Source organism: Bubalus kerabau, chromosome 19 (assembly GCF_029407905.1).
Source record: "Bubalus kerabau isolate K-KA32 ecotype Philippines breed swamp buffalo chromosome 19, PCC_UOA_SB_1v2, whole genome shotgun sequence".
Taxonomy (NCBI): domain Eukaryota; kingdom Metazoa; phylum Chordata; class Mammalia; order Artiodactyla; family Bovidae; genus Bubalus; species Bubalus kerabau.
Window position 1 is genome coordinate 57,824,818 of NC_073642.1, and position 19,746 is coordinate 57,844,563.

The 19,746-nt window shown below is 44.5% G+C and overlaps 1 protein-coding gene across 2 annotated transcripts in view; it reads left to right on the forward strand.

Moving 5' to 3' along the window:
* Positions 1 to 19,746, forward strand: part of SLC24A4 (solute carrier family 24 member 4) — a 194,242-nt gene that overhangs the window by 157,916 nt on the left and 16,580 nt on the right. For both annotated transcript variants that reach the window (XM_055555672.1, XM_055555673.1), the window contains exon 13: positions 17,118 to 17,284. In XM_055555672.1, coding sequence (XP_055411647.1) covers positions 17,118 to 17,284 — 167 coding nt within the window. The remainder of the gene's footprint in view (positions 1 to 17,117; positions 17,285 to 19,746) is intronic.

Here is a 19,746-nt window from a genome sequence, read left to right on the forward strand (position 1 = left end):
AGAAGGGACAGCACCCCACACTGGCATTTTCACCCCAGACGTGCTTAAGGGACGATACTGTGGCCAACCAGTGGATTCTTCTGCGTTCTTCCTGTGGAGTCCTTAAGAAAATGCTTGTCTCTGTCCATGGTGTCTTCTAGCTGGTACATACGTACCAAGGAACTTGTCTGTGTTAAGAAACCATGTTGAATTGAGTTTGAATTATAGGCCTTTGGGGACCTGGCATGCTCTCTTCAGTCCTCGGATGACACAGCTAAACATTTTGTTCATCAGAAAACTCAGCACAAGCCATCTGAAGATTTCGGGAAGTTTCTAGAATGTCTTCTCCCCACACCATCCCCATCTTCCTCTGTCCTACACGGAACTAGAGAGCCGTGCTGGCTGGGAGGAGAGGGGTCTGCTTAGTCTCTCTGAGCCCAGTAAGGGGGACTGCAGAAATGGAGCTCTAGAAAACTCTGCCCTGCTCTTTCCTCTAAGCCCCTCGGCATGGCTGGGAGCACAGAGGAGAAGCTGCTGCTGCCACGGGCTCACGTACATGTGAAATTCCACACCCAATTTCTGCCTGCTCCAGGCCCCTAGAGGCACACGGCACTTCACCGTAAAAATGATTTGTTCTTGCCTAGGTCGTGGGAGCCGCCAGAGAAATCACACAGTCGGTAGACTGTCTCGTAAGTCAAGGTCAAGATTTCAAAGAAGTGGCCTTGTCAGTCACTGTGGAGCCCTGAGGTGTCAGCTCACACCTAATTAGAACAAACACTGGCTGAGCACTGTAATTTCTTAATATAACAGCTTTATTGAAGTGTAATTTACTTGCCGTAATAGTCACACCTTTGAAGTACACAGTTGAGTGGTTTTTCATCTACTCACAAACTTGTGCAGCCATTACCACAATCGGTTTTCTTTAGCACCCCCAAAGGAGCCCCCTACCTGCTAGCAATTATTCTTCGTCCCCCCGCCCCCCATCTCCTGGCAACTGCTAACTCTGTCTCTTTGGGTTTATCTACTCTGGATATTTTATATAAATGGAATCATTAAATAAGTAGCCTTTTGTGTCTGCCTTCTTTGTTGTTGTTCTTCAGCTGCTCAGTCATGTCCGACTCTCTGCGACCCCGTGGACCGCAGCACACCAGGCTTCCCTGTCCTTCTCTGTCTCCCGGAGTCTGCCTTCTTAGCATGTTTTCAAGGTTCATCTGTATTGTGGCATGTGTTGGTCCTTTGTTTCTTTTTCATGACTGAATAATAATCCATTGTATGGATGTACCCCATTTCTCCATCAGTGGGTGAACAATTGGATTATTTCCGCTTTCTGGTGATAAGTGGTTTATAAAAACAGCTGCTAAAGCATAATAGAGAAAGAGGGTTTTTTTTGGAGGGGGTTGTTTTTTAATATAAATGAAAGCAACATTGCTCTGAATTCTCTGTGGTTAACAACAGATGGTCTCTGAATGGTCTCTGAATGCTATGGTTAAAAGCAATCTGGGGAATTTTAGACCAACTTCTTGTTTTCAAAAGCAAAAAACTGAGGGGCCGGGGCTTGCCCAGGGGTCAGTATTGACCAGATGGAGCCAGGCATCTGGGCCACATGCCCTGGAATCTACTCTGTGATCACCCCACAGCCAGACCAGCGCAGTCCAAACTGGGAGGTGGGAGGTGAAGGGGCTCAGGACCTGTCATGAGCTGGGCATGTGCTGGGGGCCTGAAGTGTCTATGGATGCTGGCAACAGAAGCCCACATGAGCTTCCTTTGAGATAAAAGGGGATCTTAGTTATCATAAGGATATAGGGGTGTTTTGTGGATCCCACGAACAGTTGGACTCACCCAGGGGCTGGACTCAGGGCCTTCATGCGTGTTGAGGCTCTTCCTGGCTCTTGTCTTCCTTTCACTTGCCTGCCTGTCTCATTCTGCTCCTTGGCTGTGGACTGGCTTTTCTCAAATCCACTGTCAGTGCCCATGGCAGACCGTGGCCTCCCACTGGCCCCAGACTGACTTCTGCCATTTCCTGCCTCCCTCAGTTGGTTGCCTAGGGTTGCGTCTGAATTCCAAAGTCCTAAAGGGGAGAATGCTCTCAGCCCAGAGGTCAGGGGCCCACCCCTGGTCAGTAGCCATTGCTGGCCAGCATGGCTTTGGTGGCCCCTGGGAGGGCTGTTTGGAGAGAAGAGATGCTGAGCACACATGCCCGCACCCCTTGTAGGTCTATGACAGGTGCCTCGGGCGTTATCAGGAGATGATGGATGCTGATCGCTGATGTGGCAGGAATAGAATTGATAGACCTAGTAGGTGGGTCCCTTACACAGTGGAGGGAAGGACACTCCAGGCTGGGTACCAGCAATGACTCCCGCTGAACCGGCTGCCACCGCCTCTCCCAGAATTGAGGAGGTGGGGGACTGGGATGTGCTGAAATGTTCAAAAACTCACTGTCAGTCACGACCCAGGAACCAGGAGGCCACTGCCACAGCTAGGCTGCCACCAGCAGCCGCCACCGGGCTGCTGGTCAGGCCTGAGAAGGCATCCCTGGTGCCCATTCAGCTAGCTCCTGGGCAGGAATGCGCCGCTGTAGCCAAAACAGCATCCCCAGAGGCCTGTTTCACAGCAGTGCTTCAAAAGCAGCAGAAAGGTAGCCCAGCCCCTCCTCAGTCTGTTTTTCAAAATAAGGAGCCCAATTTGAGTCTAGAACTTCAACTGCAAGGGAGTCTGGGAAGTGCTCTATGGACACCCTAGGAGGAGGTTGGCGTGGGGGCTGCTGATGCCCAGCTCAGCATGTCCACTCCCATGGGAGCTGCAGGGATGCCTGGAAAAAAGCAGTGAAACTAATCTTTACTGATGACTTAGACCAGAGCAGACCTGGTGAGGGGCTCATGTGGCTTCCAGTTGCATAATGAGGCAGAGGAGGGGGCTGAGCCCTGACCTATGGCTTGGCAGACACGTTCTTCATGGAGCTTGGGCCATACACACATATATGGTGCTTAGAGTCTGCACACAGCCCTGCTTGCGTGTCTGGTGTGGTCCCCATTTCCCGGGTAACTGCACACAGGTTAATAAGGGCCTCAGGCAGGGCTGGTACCCCAGGTCTACCTAACCCCTGAGGGCTGTCCTCGGCCTGGTTCCAGTGTTGACTTTGGCCAGGAGGGCACTCTGCTAGGCTGGAGTGTGTGCTCTGGAATACAGGGGCAGCAGGAAGGAAGGGGAGGCGGCGGCCAGCTGCTGGGTCTATGTCGTTTGTAAGCACTGGGAACCCACAGGCCTGCCCTGGATGTTTGCTGGATGTTTAAGGTGAGAGGGCCTGCCATTGGGCCCGTCAAGCATTCCTGACTCTTATTTCACTCCCCAGGGCCTCCAGACTCAGGGTGCAAGCTTCAGAGGCAGGATGGTCATCTTCGTACTTCTTGCCTTTCTTTTGTTTCCCCGTAGATCCCCGGGGTGGGTGAGACGGGGGAAGTTACCATGTCACAGCTGAGGACGGGGTGGCTCAGAGAGGTTGAAGGTCCACCCACTGCCACACAGTCACGAGTGACAGAGGACAGAACAGCTCTCTGGCCACAAGCCTTGAGGTTCCTGTGGTGGAGTGCAGAGCTGGCCGTAGCTTGAGGTCATCTTTAGAACAAGAGAGGTGAACTGCTGACCTCAGCTCTGGGACCCACTGACATCCAGTCCAGAAGCTTGACTTGGAGGGGGCTCTGGGCATGGATGCAGAGCTGGGGTAAGGGTCTCTGGGGTCTGCACCCACTGAGGGAACTCTGAGCCTGGCTTCTGTGTTGACCGGGGGGTCCTGGTCTGTATGTCTGATCTCTCCCCCTTTTCCAAGAAGAGGAACACTTCTTGGGGAAGCATGAACAGGGTCCCAGAGGCTGAACCATGGTACCTGACTGCCGTGAGAGGGGGAGACCAAGCCAAGGCTGCCTCCCTGGGGACGGCCTTTCATAGCCCCCTACAAGCTCTCCAGGCTCTACACTGAGCTGCCAGGGCGACTCTTACTGGGCCTTTGGTCCCTGTGCACTCAGGCCTGACTGCCCACGTCTCCATGTCAGCCCCCAGAAGGTCCTGACTGCCCACGTCTCCATGTCAGCCCCCAGCAGGTCCTGCCTCTGACCTTGCTGAAGCCTCTTGTTTTCTCTCACACGCTCCCCTTCTGTCTTCCCCTTCCTCCCAAACCTCAGCTTGGCAGCTCAGCTTAATTACAACCCTGATCTTATCTACTTCCCACAGGGTCCCCCCCCCCCTTGTTTCTCTAGTCCCCTTAAGCTCAAAACCAGCATTCAACATGGTGTCATTAAGAGGCTTTGGTATTAGTCTGCCACTTCCTAGCTATGTGACCTTGGGCTAGACAGCTTACTTCTTGAAACCTGTATTCAATTCAGTTCAGTCGCTCAGTCGTGTCTCTTTGTGACCCCATGGACTGCAGCACGCCAGGCCTCCCTGTCTATCACCAACTCCCAGAGTTTACTCAAACTCATGCCCATTGAGTTGGTGATGCCATCCAACCATCTCATCCTCTGTTGTCCCCTTCTCCTCCTGCCTTCAATCTTTCCCAGCATCAGGGTCTTAAACCTGTTTTAGTTTCCATAAAAGCACCCAACCCAGTGCTTGACAGTGGTAGGTACTCAGTAAGTGGAACTTAATTAACCATTATTATCAACAAAAGCTAAAATTTAGTGCATACTCTGCACCAAGTGTGGGCTAAATGCATCTCATATGTTGGCTCATTCTAGTCTCACAATAGCACCGTGTGGTAAGAGCTGTTGTTATCCCCATTTCACAGTTTAGGAAACTGAGATGCCCAGAGGCTAAACACTTTTCCAAGGTCACAGAGGTAGAATATGCCGGAGCTTGGGTTTGAACCTGGCAATCTAACTATCATTAACTGTGCAGTTTCTGTGCCTCTCAGAGAGCAATCAGTTTAATGGTAAGTCTAAGGATAAAACAAAAATGTATTAGAAGTAACTAAAAACTGATGGTAAGATTCATTCACCCCCAAGGAACAAGAAAACTTGAACGGTTCCCCTACGTAAGAGGATTTGTCTGTTTAGATCACAGCCATGAGCTGGAAGTGTAAGGCTCTAATCTGACAGTTGATGACGCTGTCCACCAGCGGGCAGCAAAAGGACTTTCACAGGCTTTGAAATCATGGGACTCGGAGAACAGGCAAGAGGTATAGCGCAGAGGACTCAAGATTTAGGCTCTAAAGACCTGCATTCAAGTGCTGGTACTGCCTCTGAGCTTGTGAGGTTTAAGTCACTGAACACCAAACCTTACCTGTGAAGTGGGGAGAATATCTCCCCCAAGTTGATATGAAAAATAGTGTTTGTGAAAACTACCTCCAAAATGTGTGAGGCACAATACAAATGTTGAATAATGGTGACAGGACTGTTCATTAACCCATCCCTGACAATGCTCTACCCTCAACGGCATCCCCTTACCTCCCCACAAGGACCAGCTCAGAGGTCACTGGCTGGGCATGCAGGGTCTGTTTGTGGCTCTGCCACTAATTTTCTGTGAGGTTTGGGCAGTTCACTAACCTTCATGGGACTTGGTTTTCCTCTTTATAAACAGTTAACCAAGTGAGATTTATCTTGGGAATGCAAGGTTGGTACAACATGTGAAAAACAATAAAACACGCTGTATTATTAGAATAAAGGCCAAAAATTGCACAATCATCTCAACAGACACAGAAAAAGCATTGGTCAAAATCCAACACCCTTTCTTAATGGGGGAAAAACACTCAATCTAGGAATAGCATGAATTTCCTCAATCTGATAAAGGGCATCTACAAAAACCCCCAAATTAATGTCATATTTAGTGGTGAAAGACGGAAAACTTTCCCCCTAAGATTAGAAACAAGACACCTCTTACCTCTTCTATTCAGCTTTGTGCTGGAGGGTCTATCCGGGGTAAATAGGCAAGAAAAAAAACAAAAAGCATTCAATTTGGAAAGGAGGAAGTAAAAGTGTGTTCATAGGTGACATGATCTTATATATAGAAAATCCTAGGGAATCTACCAAAAAACAAAAAACAACCATTAGAATTAATAAACTTGCAGGCTCCAAAGTCAATATACAAAATTCAACTCTATTTCTATACATTAACAATATGAAAAATGAATGTAAGAAACTTCATTTATAATGCAATCAAAAAGCAATAAGTACTTAGGGATAAATTTAACAAAAACAGGACAAGACTTGTACACTGAACACTATAAAACATTATTGAAAGAAATGAAAGAAGATCTAAATAAATGGGAAAACATCCTAAGTTTATGGTTGAAAGATTTAAAATTTTTAAGGTGGCAATAGTCCTCAATTGATCTATAGATTTCATGCAATCATTGTGAAAATCCATGCTAGATTTTTGGGGGGGGGGTTTTGTTTGTTTTTTTCTTTTTGCAGAAATTGACAAGCTGATCCTAAAATTCCCATGGAAATACAGGGCACCCAGAATAGCCAAAACAATCTTGAACAAAATTGAAAGACTTCCTGACTTCAAAACTTATTACAAAGAAATAATCATCAAGACTGCCTGATAGTGGCATGGGATAGAAATATAGCTCAATGAACTAGAACTGGGAGTCCAGAAATATGCCCAGACATTGCAGGAGATGCAGGAGACATGTGTTCAAACCCTGAGTCGGGAAGATCCCCTGGAGGAGGAAATGGCAATCCACTCTGGTATTCTTGCTTAAAATATCCCATGGACAGAGGAGCCTGGCAGGTTACAGTCATGGGGTCACAAAGAGTTGGACACAACTGAGCATTAAAAGAGAAAGAACTTTAAGATCAATAATTCTTGGTAAGGGTGCCAAAATAATTCAATGGGGGAAGGAATAGTCTTCTCAACAAATGGTGCTAGGAAAACTAGATAGCCATATTTTTTAAAAAAAGAAGTTGGACACTTAATTCACACCACATATGAAACTTAATATGATACAGACTTAAATGTAGTAGCTAAAAATATGAAACTCTTAGAAAATATAGGTGTATATATTTGTGACCATGGTTTCTTATATATATATCAATAGCAGAAGTAGCCAAAAAATGAAAATTAAAAAACAGATTTCATCAGAATTAAAACCTTATGGGATTTATGGGATCTATGAAGTAAGTCAAAAAACTCCTGGAATGGGAGAAAATATTTGTAAATTATATTTCTGATAGGGATCTAGTATCAGAAATATATAGTTCTATATATAGAACTATAGAACTCTCAGAACTCAAAAGTAAAAAGACAACCCAGCCTTTAAAATGGGCAAAGGATTTGAGTCAACAGTTCTCCCAAGATTGATAAATAGCCAATAAATCCATGACAGATACTCACCATTATTAGTCATCAGGGGTATGCAAATCAAAACCACGGTGTGATACCACTCACCACTCAGTAGAATGGCTATAATTAAGAGAGACAACACTAATGTGTTGGCAAGGATGTGGGTATATTGGAAACCTCATATACTGCTGGTGGGAATGTAAAATGGTGCAGCATCTTGGAAACCAGGCTGGAAGGCTTTCAGAAGGTTAAATGTAAAGTCACTGTTGTTCAGTCACTCAGCTGTGTCCTAACTCTTGGCGACCCAGTGGACTGCAGCACGCCAGGCTTCCCTGTCCCCCAGAGTTCGCTCAAACTCATGTCCACGCTGCACCATGCTGTGTGGCGCATCAGTTCTAGTTATAACTCCTAGTTACATATGCAAGAGAAATGAAACCATATGTCCACAGAAAAACTTGTACATACATATTCATAAGAGCATTATTCATAGTAGCTTAAAAGTAGAAATAATCCAAATATCCAAGTGATGAACAGGTTAAACAAAATATAATATATTCATATAATGGAATATTATTTGGCCATAAAAGGGAATGAGACACTGTTCATGCTACAACATGGATGAACTTTGAAAACATTCTGCTAAGTGAGAGAAGCTGGTCATGAAAGGCCACATACTATGATTCCAGGTATATAGGATGTCCAGAATAGGCAAATCTACAGAGACAGGGTAGATCACTCATAGAGCTTGAGAGGAAGAGAAATGGGGAATATTGGTAATAGGGAGGGGGTTTCTTTTCAGGATCCTGAAAATCTTCTGAAATTATATAGCCTGAAGGAAATGGCAACCCACTCCAGTATTCTTGCCTGGAAAATCTCATGGATGGAGGAGCCTGGTAGGCTACAAACAGTCCATGGGGTCGCAAAGAGTCAGACACGACTGAGCGACTTCACTTTCACTTTCTAATATACTAAAACCACCTAATCATACACTTTAAAAGTGGTGAATTTTATATCTTTATTATCTCAGTTTTTAATTCGAGTCAATCTAGAATGGTGTTTCTCAAGCTGGATATGCAGCATAAGTAGCACCAGGGAACTTGTTACAAATGCAAATTCTCGAACCAGCTCCCCCACCAACTCCAAAGCTGCCCAACCATTAGCTCCAAGGGATTCTGATTTATATTGCAGTTTGAGAACCACTGGTCTTAGACCTATGCTTTCGTGTAAATGCTCCTAGTTTACCGCCCATGAATACTTCATCCAGTAGCGCACACCCCCTCATACCACAAGTTAACCACTCTAGGTAGTTAATTGTCCACATTATTTTGTTTGAAGTTTTTCATTAGCAACTGCATCTGTTCTTAATTTTTTGCACCAGTATGATTAGCCATCTGTTTTGTTAGAGTTCATTTGTAAAGATTTTTTTTTCACATAATTGTGATTTCCTGCTTCAAAAAAGAAATCTAAGAGGGAAAGAAACACCAGCAGCTCTTCTTTCTCTTGCTTATGTTTGCACATCCGAGTCCACAGTGAGCGTCTCTCAGATGCCCTTGACATTGCACTTGCAGGATGGCAGCTGGCGGTGGGTGGGAGGGGCTCATTGTCAGAGGAGTGTCCCTCAGGATAAACACTGTCACCCCGTAGACCCCCAAACTCTTATCACTTTGCCCCATAAATTAGTCCACGCTTGATGTTACAGAAATCCAACTCAGGTTGGTTTAAGCCAAAGGACCCACAGTGGCAGATTCACTGGGAGAATCTACCTTCAGGCAAAGCTTGACATTGGGCTCAAGTGGCTACAAGACCCTGTCCATCTCTCAGCAAGGCTTTCCCCTGCACCAGCTTCATCCTCAGATAGCTGGCCAAGATGACCACCAGCCGTCTAGGCTTATATCCCAGTGGGTTAACCCAGTGTACATACAAGTGGTGCCTCTGGCTGACTAAGGATTGCATTGGGCTGCATGTAACAGAAAATTTAAGTGACAAAGACTTCACCTCAAGGGGTTTATTTTTAATCACATAGTAAGTCCTGAGATTAGGGAGTCTTGTAGCTCTGTTATACCATCGGTGTTCTATTTCCGTTCCTCCCTCCTTAGCAGGTGACTTTTGTCTTCAAGTTTGCCAAGTGGCTCCTGTGGCTAGTATGTTCATGTTCCAGGCAGGAACAAGGAGGAAGAACAAAGGACAAGAGGTGTGTCGATAAACCGTCTCTTCTTATCAGGAAGATAGTCACATTTCTGGAAACCCCACCACATAGACATCTACTTACATCTCATTGTCCAGAACTGTTCCGTGGCCACTCCTTCCTGCCAGGAAGCCTAGGAAATTAAGGTTTTTAGCTGGGAACCTACTGTCCAAAGCAAAATAAGGTTCTGTTAACAAGAAGGAAGAGATAATGGATATTATAGACAGTGATTCTCAGCAAAATCCACACATAGGTCTCTAAAGGGGTTATCCACTCAAGCCCAAACCTGTGTAAGCCACTCAGCAGCAAGGGTTGTTGACTTGTCCCCTGGTAGATTCTCAGAACCTAGAATAGTGCCAGCACAGAGAATGAACACACTAAGTGTTTATGGAATGCACGGTTAGCCAAGCTTGACTCGCACACCCCACCCATAGAGCTAGGAAGTAGAGTCAACCCTCCAAACCATGTGAATGATGTGGCATGAAAGGTCAGTTCCCTAAAAAAAAATGAGCTTGCTGTTACCAGTAAGGGGGAATGGATGCTGGGCAGGCAAGTACAATAAATGCCAGCACAACCTGGCATTGCTCCGGCTAGCCAGTTCTTAGAGATAGCAAACTACCCATCCAGAACTACACTTTTCATATGCAGACTAACCAAGCCTGAATCACCGGCCTCCATCTGCCTCTCACACGCCAGGAGGCTCTGTTCCCTGGTGCTGAACAACCAGGGTCCCATCTGGCTCTCTCACTGCAGGAGGCTCTATTCCCTTACCCTGATCACCCATGGTCAAGTACCAGATAACTGGAGACAGCCCTGTCCCCCAAGAACCTCCTGAGATTGTTCAAACGCGCCAATCCTAAGCCTGCTCACCCTGCCTTGCACTTGCTCCTGGAAACCACAGCAATCATTTCCGTGTTTGGAGTCTTACAGTGCCTGATTAAACAATGTAGACGCTGAAGACCAGAGGAAGATGGGGGTAGAGGGTAGGGGGAAAGGGCACAGCATGAGCACTGTGAATGTTTTCCACACTTGGACCATGACCCACAGTAATAATTATCTTGCGTGCACACTCACGCACACACACACACATACATGGATATCTATCAAAAGGAAACAGAAGTCTTCAGAGTAATATTTAACTCACTATATACCGTAGCTATAATACTTTTTTCTTTTTAGGGGAATACTAGACGCCACCCACTTAATTGATTTCACAATCCCATCCACTAATGGGTCTCATCCAACAGTTGAAAAAAAGCCATAAAACAGGTCAAATGGAGCATTGTCTCTTAGTAAACAATTGTGGGCCTTGAGGCCTGCTAGCTGAGTGGGGCCAGATCAGATGTCCAAACCAGATGTGAAATCCATACTAGGCAAACTGACATCAGATGCAATTTGGTGCCTGTGAAAATAAGAAATTATCCTTCTGCTGTGGCATGTATATGTACCTGCAAAGACACTCTTAAGCCTGTAAGTGTCCAGGTTTATGATTCCCCAAAGTAAATCCTTCCCTTATATGCAGGGTTTTAGGTCATTTATGGGGATGCCCTCCTTCTCTGGCAGCCTGGATGAGTTGGGATGTGGGTTGAAATTTTGGACAAACTAATCAGGAAAGCTTTCTTCTGTTTGTGCAAGGATTACAAATACAGAAAGGTATATGTAGAGGAAGATCTGGGAAGATAGATGTTTTTCTAGGTGTAGCATCTAGAATGAATTTGCTGATTTCTAGCTAACCGTCTTTTCTTGATTCATAAACAGACTGGATGTTTTTTCTTAGCAAATACGATTTTAGTGACTTAGGAAGATTCAAGCACAGGTGTTCAGAGCTAAAACTGCTATTGCCAGCCTACTTTGCAATTTCGTTTTTATTGAGCTATAATTTATCAACCATAAAATTCATACTTACAAAGTATACAAGTCAATGTTTTTTTAGTATGTTCACAAAGTTGTGCAACATCACCACCATATAATTTTTTGATTGTTTATTTATTTTTGGCTATACTGGGTCTTTGGAGAAGGCAATGGCACCCCACTCCAGTACTCTTGCCTGGAAAATCCCATGGACGAAGGACCTGGTAGGCTGCAGTCCATGGGGTCGCTAAGAGTCTGATACGACTGAGCGACTTCACTTTCACTTTTCACTTTCATGCATTGGAGAAGGAAATGGCAACCCACTCCAGTGTTCTTGCCTGGAGAATCCCAGAGACAGGGAAGCCTGGTGGGCTGTCATCTCTGGGGTCGCACAGAGTCGGACATGACTGAAGCAACTTAGCAGCATACTGGGTCTTCCCTGCTGCACGGGCCCTGCGTTGGCATTCAGATTCCTATCCACTGTACCACCAAGGAAGTCCTGGCTTCTTTCATTTCATACAGTGTCTTATAGGTTCATCCATGCAATGTAGTATCAATGCTTCATTCCTTCTTATGCATGAAAAACATTCCATTGATTTATATGCTACATTTTGTTTATCCATTTATAACCTCATGGTTATTTGGGTTGTTTCCTCTTTGGGGCTGTTATGAAAAAATGCTGCTATATATATTTGAGTACAGATTTTTGTGGGACGTATTGAGGAATTGCCTACCGTTCTTGACTCAAACTTCCAAAATAGTGTTGAATAGAAGTTCTAAGAGCAGACATCCTCATCTTGTTGAAGGTTTTCAGCCTTTCACCATTAAATGTGATGTGAAGTGTCTGGTGTTTGTGGGTGCCCTTTATCAAACTAAGGAAATTCTTTTCTATTCCTAGTTTGCTAAGTGTTTTATCATAAAAGAGTGTTGGATTTTGTATCAATTGAGAGGATTGTGCTTTTTTGTTCATTATTCTGTTAATGTGGTTTATGATTGAATTTCATATGTCAAACCAACCTTACGTTCCTGGGATAAATTCTACTTGGTACTGGTGTATAATTCTTTTTATGTGTTGCTGGATTCAGTTTGCCAGAATGTTAAGAATTTTTGCATCTATATTCATAAGGGATATTGGAATGTAGTTTTGTTTTCTCTTAATGTCTGGCTTTGGTATCAGGGTACTACTGGCTTCATAGAGCAAATTAGGAAGTGTTCTCTCCTTCTTGATCTTTTGGAAGACTTTGCAAAGGATTCATGCTAATTCTTCTTTAAACACTTGATGGAAATACCCATGAAACCATCTGGTCCTGGCTTTACCTTAAGGGAAGTTTTCTGATTACTATTTCAGTTTCTTGTTATGTGTCTATTCAGATTTTCTCTTTCTTTTTGAGTCAGTTTGTTTCTGTCTTTGTGGAATGTTTTTTCTGTTTCACCCAGGTTACCTAATTTTTTGGCACACAGTTATTCATAGTGTTCCTTAATAATTCTTTTTATTTCTGTAAGATTCATAAGTGGAATCCTTCTTTAATTCCTGATTTTAGTAATTTGAGTCTTCTCTCTTTTTTTCTTGGTCACTCTATCTAAAGATTTGTCAATTTTTTATCTTTTTAAGAACAAATTTTTCATTTAATTGGTTCTGGGATTTTTTTCCTATTTCACATACTTCTGCTTCAATCTTGATTATTTCCTTTCTTCTTTTTTTGGACTTAATTGGCTGTTTTTTTTTGTTTCTTAAGTTGTAAAGTTAGGTCACTGATTTGCATCCTTTCCTCCTTTTTAATATAGGAATTTGTAGCTATAAATCTCTAAGCACTGATTTCACTGCATTCCATATGTTTTGGTGTGTTCTCTTTTCATTTTCATTCATCTCAAAGTATTTTCTAATTTCCCTTATTATTTCTTCTTTGAACCATTGGTCGTTTAGGAGTGTGTTATTTAATATTTACGTATCTGTAAATGTTCCAGTTTTCCTTCTGTTATTAATTTCTAATTTCTTTCCAATTTGGAAAGGTTGTAGAATAAACTTTACATGATTTAAATCCTTCTAAGCCTTTGACTGTGTGGATCACAATAAACTGTGGAAAATTCTGAAAGAGATGGGAATACCAGACCACCTGACCTGCCTCTTGAGAAATCTGTATGCAGGTCAGGAAGCAACAGTTAGAACTGGACATGGAACAACAGACTGGTTCAAATAGGAAAAGGAGTACATCAAGGCTGTATATTGTCACCCTGCTTATTTAACTTATATGCAGAGTATATCATGAGAAACGCTGGGCTGGAAGAAGCACAAGCTGGAATCAAGATTGCCGGGAGAAATATCAATAACCTCACATATGCAGATGACACCACCCTTATGGCAGAAAGTGAAGAGGAACTAAAAAGCCTCTTGATGAAAGTGAAAGAGGAGAGTGAAAAAGTTGGCTTAAAGCTCAACATTCAGAAAACAAAGATCATGGCAACTGGGCCCATCACTTCATGGCAAATAGATGGGGAAACAGTGGAAACAGTGTCAGACTTTATTTTTTTTTTTTGGCTCCAAAATCACTGCAGATAGTGATTGCAGCCATGAAATTAAAAGAGGCTTCCTCCTTGGAAGGAAAGTTATGACCAACCTAGATAGCATATTCAAAAGCAGAGACATTACTTTGCCAACAAAGGTCCATCTAGTCAAGGCTATGGTTTTTCCAGTAGTCATGTATGGATGTGAGAGTTGGACTGTGAAGAAAGCTGAACACTGAAGAATTGATGCTTTTGAACTGTGGTGTTGGAGAAGACTCTTGAGAGTCCCTTGGACTGCAAGGAGATCCAACCAGTCCATCCTAAAGGAGATCAGTCCTGGGTGTTCATTGGAAGGACTGATGCTTAAGCTGAAACTCCAGTACTTTGGCCACCTCATGCAAAGAGTTGACTCATTGGAAAAGACCCTGATGCTGGGAGGGACTGGGGGCAGAAGGAGTAGGGGACGACAGAGGATGAGTTGGCTGGATGGCGTTACCGACTAGATGGACATGAGTTTGGGTAAACTCCGGAAGTTGGTGATGGACAGGGAGGCCTGGCGTGCTGCGATTCATGGGGTCGCAAAGAGTCGGACATGATTGAGTGACTGAACTGAACTGAAAGGTACTGATGCCTGTTTTATGACCTAACATATGGTCTACCCTACAGAATGTTCCATGTGAACTTGAGAAGGTGTCTTCTTCTTGAATGTATATATTAATGTTTTTCATCAGATATGCAAAGTTTTTGAGCATGAGTTCTTCAAGTATTCTTCCTACCCCCTTTTCTCTCTCCTCTTTTTTTTTGATTTTCTCATTATGCACACATTGGCATGTTTGATGCTGTGCCACAGGTCTCTGAGACACAGTTCATTTTTCTTTACTCTGTTTTTGTTCCTGAGACTAGATCTCAGTTCACCTGTCTCTGAGGTCATTGATATTTTTCTTCTTCCTGCACAGATTTGCTGTTGAGCCCCTCTAGTGAAATTTTCATTTAAGTTATTGTACCTCTCAACCCCTCTCAACTTTCTGTTGGTTCTTTTTATAGTTTTTACTTCTCTGATGATATTCTCTGATGAGAAATCATTCCTGTACTTCTCATTTATTTTTAAGACATATTTAAAACTTCTTTGAGCACATTTTAAATCAGCCATTTTTAAATACAGCTGATTTAAAGCCTTTGTCTAGTAAATCCAATGTCAGAGATAGTTTATATTAGCTGCTGTTTTCATGTGTATGGGCTGTATTATCTTGTTTCTTTGCATGTCTCATAATTTGTTGTTGATGAAAATGCACATTTAAAATAATGTAACGTGAAGTAATAATAAGAAATCAGGGTCTTTCCCATTCCCATGGTTGTTTGTTGTTGCTTTACTATTGTTGTTGTTGTTGTTTGGTGACTTCTCTAATTCTGTAAAATCTATATTGTTTGTTGTGTGACCCCTGAAATATCTGCTAATGATTACAGAGATTTCTTTAGATGCCTGGCTCAAAACAAGTCTCCTTCTCTTTGCTGGGTTCTGTGTGTGTTTGGGGGCACGCCTTTAACACTCAGGCAGTTTACGACTCCACCTTAGCCTTTACTTCTTGTTTTCTCCGAGTCTCAGTGTTAGGCAGAAGTGAAAGATTAAGGTGTTCTCAAGTCTCTCCTGCATGCTCAGCTGCCCAGTCCTGTCTAACTCTTTACGACCACATGGACTGGGGCCTACCAGACTCCTCTGACCATGGGATTATCCTGGCAAGAATATTGGAGTGGATTTCCTCCTCCAAAGGATCTTCCCGACTCAAAATCAAATCCGCATCTCCTGTGGCTCCTACATGGGCAGGCAGAATCTTTACCACTGAGCCATCTGGGAAGCCAAGTCTTTCCTAAGAATGCAGATAACCCTGGGAACAGCCCTATGCCTGTTATGAACTTTCGTATTCCTAGAACTACCTGGGAGCTTTCCCAAGTCCTCTCGGGATATCTCATTCCCAGCTTTTCCTTTTACGCTTTTTCATTAACCTACTGTTTGTCCAGCTGTTTTCCACCACTGCAGGCAGCACAGTTTTCAACAATTGTCTCTGATTGTTTTCAATAAATGCCCTCAAGGAAAAGGCTATTCATACTGGGTGAGCTCTGATTCAGGTAAAATAAAGACACCTTGAAAGCAGGGCCTTCCAGGAAGCCAGCAGACAGGTCAGATAATGCTAGTCCTCTGGGAACCGACTTGGAAGGAACTCTAATCCTGTCCTTCCCCCTCTGGTGGATGCCAGCCTACTGGTTTTTCAAGACTGCTCCAAAGCTGATGAAAGAAAATGAAAACAAGGCAAGTTAAAACTCTATAAAGTTCACTGTTCTTAATTTTACCCAGATTATTTTCTTAAATAAACACTCCCTGGTTGGCTACAAGGCTTTGGTTAATTTCCAGAATTCTAAAACAAGTTGACTCAGACCATTTTTGCTAATGTTTTCGTTGCGTTTATGGAGGAGAGAATTTTCAGAGGTCCTTCCTCCACCAAATCATTGGCATTATCCACAAACCTGCTTTGAGCGTGCATGTGCTCAAAATACCCAGTGGCTTATTAAGGATAATTACACTATGCTTGTACTCAGTGGCCACTTTTCCTCAGTTAAATTGTTTGTGGATTCCCTTGGTGGGGGTCACTGAGGTCATACCTGTCAGCAGAACACCACATTTTAGTCTTGCATCTGCCACTGGTGGAGTTTATGACCTTGGAGCAAATAAGCTGAGATTTCTAGAGCACCTTCTTTGCCAAGTTCTTTGTGCTGGGTGTTTTATATACATTGTATCATGTCATTTTTGCAACAACCAAGAAAGAGGTATTGTTTCCTTTTAACAGATGAAGAAAACTACTAAAATGCAAAATGCTTAGCATTATGCCTGCTTCAGGTAGCAAATATTCCCTGCATCAGCTATTGGGTTGTCACTTACATCTGTTATTATCAGAGGAGGAAGTGGAGTTGAGGGGATTGCTCAAGGTCATTTGAATTCCAACGCACGTTTGACTCCAAAGCCTATTCATACTCAACATCCCATTCCAGCTGCCCTGTACAAATTTGTTCCAGCTCTGGGTCTCATTTTCCTCACCCTGTCAAATGAAGGATTTGGACTGACAGTGGTTATTCAGTCAACAAGCACTCAACCGTTTTGCTGCGATCACTTCCAGGTTGACAATCCAGAGGCATGTCATTCTGTGGAGTCCGTTGCTGGGAGTCATATTCGTAGCATTTTCTTGTTTGGCATGGAAAGTAAACCTGCAGGTAGACTGGCAGGGGTGTAACCTAGTGTTTCTCCCCCTTCTGGCTCCACCCCACCCCTCTGCAGAGGCAAAAGGGGACAAAGTCAAGTGGGTGTTCACCTGGCCGCTCATCTTCCTCCTGTGCATCACCATCCCCAACTGCAGCAAGCCCCGCTGGGAGAAGTTCTTCATGCTCACCTTTGTCATCGCCACGCTGTGGATCGCTGTCTTCTCCTACCTGATGGTGTGGCTGGTGAGTGGCGGGAGAGGGGGTGGACCGTGCGGACAGCCCCTGCCCGGCACCTGCCGGAGGTGGGAGAGCTAGGATCAAGAGTGACCGCGGGCACTGCTGGATCACCTTCAGCAACTCCCCTACCTTGAAAGACCTTGGCTTATTTCTCAGCAGGAAGGGGTTTCAGCAGAGTCATTTGAAGCTGTGCTGTGTATCGGGGATGCCCAGGTAGACACAGCATGGTCCACAGTGTCCATGGGAGGGAAGGTTACCTTCACATGGACAGCCTGGGACATGCCACCCTGGTGTGATGAGAAGAGGAATGTGGCAGGGATGGCAGACACTCTCTAGAAAGAGCTCTGGAGGGCTAATCACTAGGCCCCCTTCCTTTTCAGCATCCATAGAGGAATGTGATGGAGACTGGAGTCGGAGGGAGACAAACACCAGGCGGCCCTTTCCATAGCCCCTGCTCAGGGATGTTCTTCCCCCCTTCCTATGTCCAGGCACAGATATAAACTTTAGGTAAACTGTTCTAGTCCTCGAAGCAATCCAATGGGGTAAGCAGTTTTATTGTGCCCATTTCACAGATGAGGAACCTGAGGCCTAGAGAGTGAAGTCATTTGTCTGGTTGGTTAGGCAGTTAACAACTATTGCACAACTAGTTACACAATTACTGAATTCTAGAGTTGGGATTAGAACCCGGGTATTGATCCCCAGAGTCTAGGATCTCAACCACTCACCTGAATGGCCTCTCAGTTTGCTCTTAGAATCTTCAGGCAGAGAGGCTTTGGCCTAGCCCCTCTGGCCCCACATGACTGCTCCCTGGGCAGACCTTTCACTGGCTAGGTGGGGCCAAACAGGGCCCCCTTCTTCTCACTCTGTATATCATCTTGTGGGGTTCCCCCTCTTCCTTTCACCCACCTGGGGAGCCTGTGAACAGCAAGAGAAGCGGGTACAGAACCTCTGTATTTCTATTGTGAAGTTCACCTTCAAGCCACTCACACCTCAGTAGTATCCATGCAGCCATTTCACTCTCCTCCTAACACCTGATGCCACCTAACACACAGGGCAAAGGTGTGTGTTGGCCTCAGAGGCACACGGGCAACATGCTCTTAACCCAAGAGGAACAGTTTGGTGGGAGAAGAAGAGCTGTGGGGTCACATGGGACTGGCTGTGAATCCTGGTTCTCCCCACTGGAGCCATGAAACCTGGACAGGGGACTCAGCTTCCATGAGCCACACTTGTCCCCTCTGCGAAATGGACATGATCGCCACTGTCTGCAGGTTATTGGGAGATGAAAGGGTTCTGTTCAGGCATCAGGTGTGAGCTAGCAACATAGCAAATTGATCATAACAGTAAATATCAGCTATGTTCACCATGAGATGCAGCCAACACTGCTTCCAAGCTTGTTCAGATAGAGGTTTAAATCCCCATAGATGCCGAGGTGTGTGTGTGTGTGTTTTCTTATGTAGAAAAGAAGTTGCGAATAGCTACTAACAGACTCCCCCCACCACCGAAAAGGATGACAGTCAAAGATGTTGTTGTTGTTCAGTCACTGAGTTGTGTCCACCTCTTTCTGACCCCCATGGACTTTAGCACTCCAGACTTCCCTGTCCTTCACTATCTCCCAGAGTTTGCTCAAATTCATATCCATTGTGTTGGTAGTGCTATCTAACCATCTCATCCTCTGCTGCCCTCCTCTCCTTTTGCCTTCAGTCTTTCCCAGCGTCAGGGTCTTTTCCAATGAGTCAGCTCTTGGCATCGAGTTGCCAAAGTATTGGCGCTTCAGCATCAGCTCTTCCAATGAATATTCAGCTTTGATGTCCTTTAGGACTGATTGGTTTGATCTCCCTCCAGTCCAAGAGACTCTCAAGAGTCTTCTCCAACACCACAATTGGAAAGCATCAATTCTTCAGCACCCAGCCTGCTTTAGGGCCCAACTCTTACAACCTTACATGACTACTGAGTAGGGTTAAAGGCCAGCCCATGCTTACATTTGATAAAAGGATTCAGCAATTTCTTTTACTAAAGTGCATCCTACAAACAATATTGCAAGTGAAAAAAGTATTTCATGACATTTGAGTGGGTGTGAGAATTAGGGAAGATCAAATTAATGAATGTGTGAAATTTTTTCTTCTTTTTAATTAATGAAAACAACAGTATTGTGAAATCAGTTCTACTAATTAGCTGTGAGGTAGGACATTGAATAACATTCCCATCCCCCTCACCTTGTCTTACAAACCCCATTCCTGCTTCTTAAAAGAGAGTCTTGGCAGTGGCTTGGCTTGGCCAGAGTCATAGGAACCACCTTGCTGCGGCACTCGTACCTGTGATTTGGAACTTCAGCTGGCCTCAGTTTCTGGTAATTGAGTGGTTTCCACAGTAGAAAGTGCTAAAGACAACAGTGCCCTGTTAGCCTGATTTCTGTGAAAGCAAGATACGCCCGGGGCCAGGCGCTTACTTTCCTCATGGGGGCACCAGGG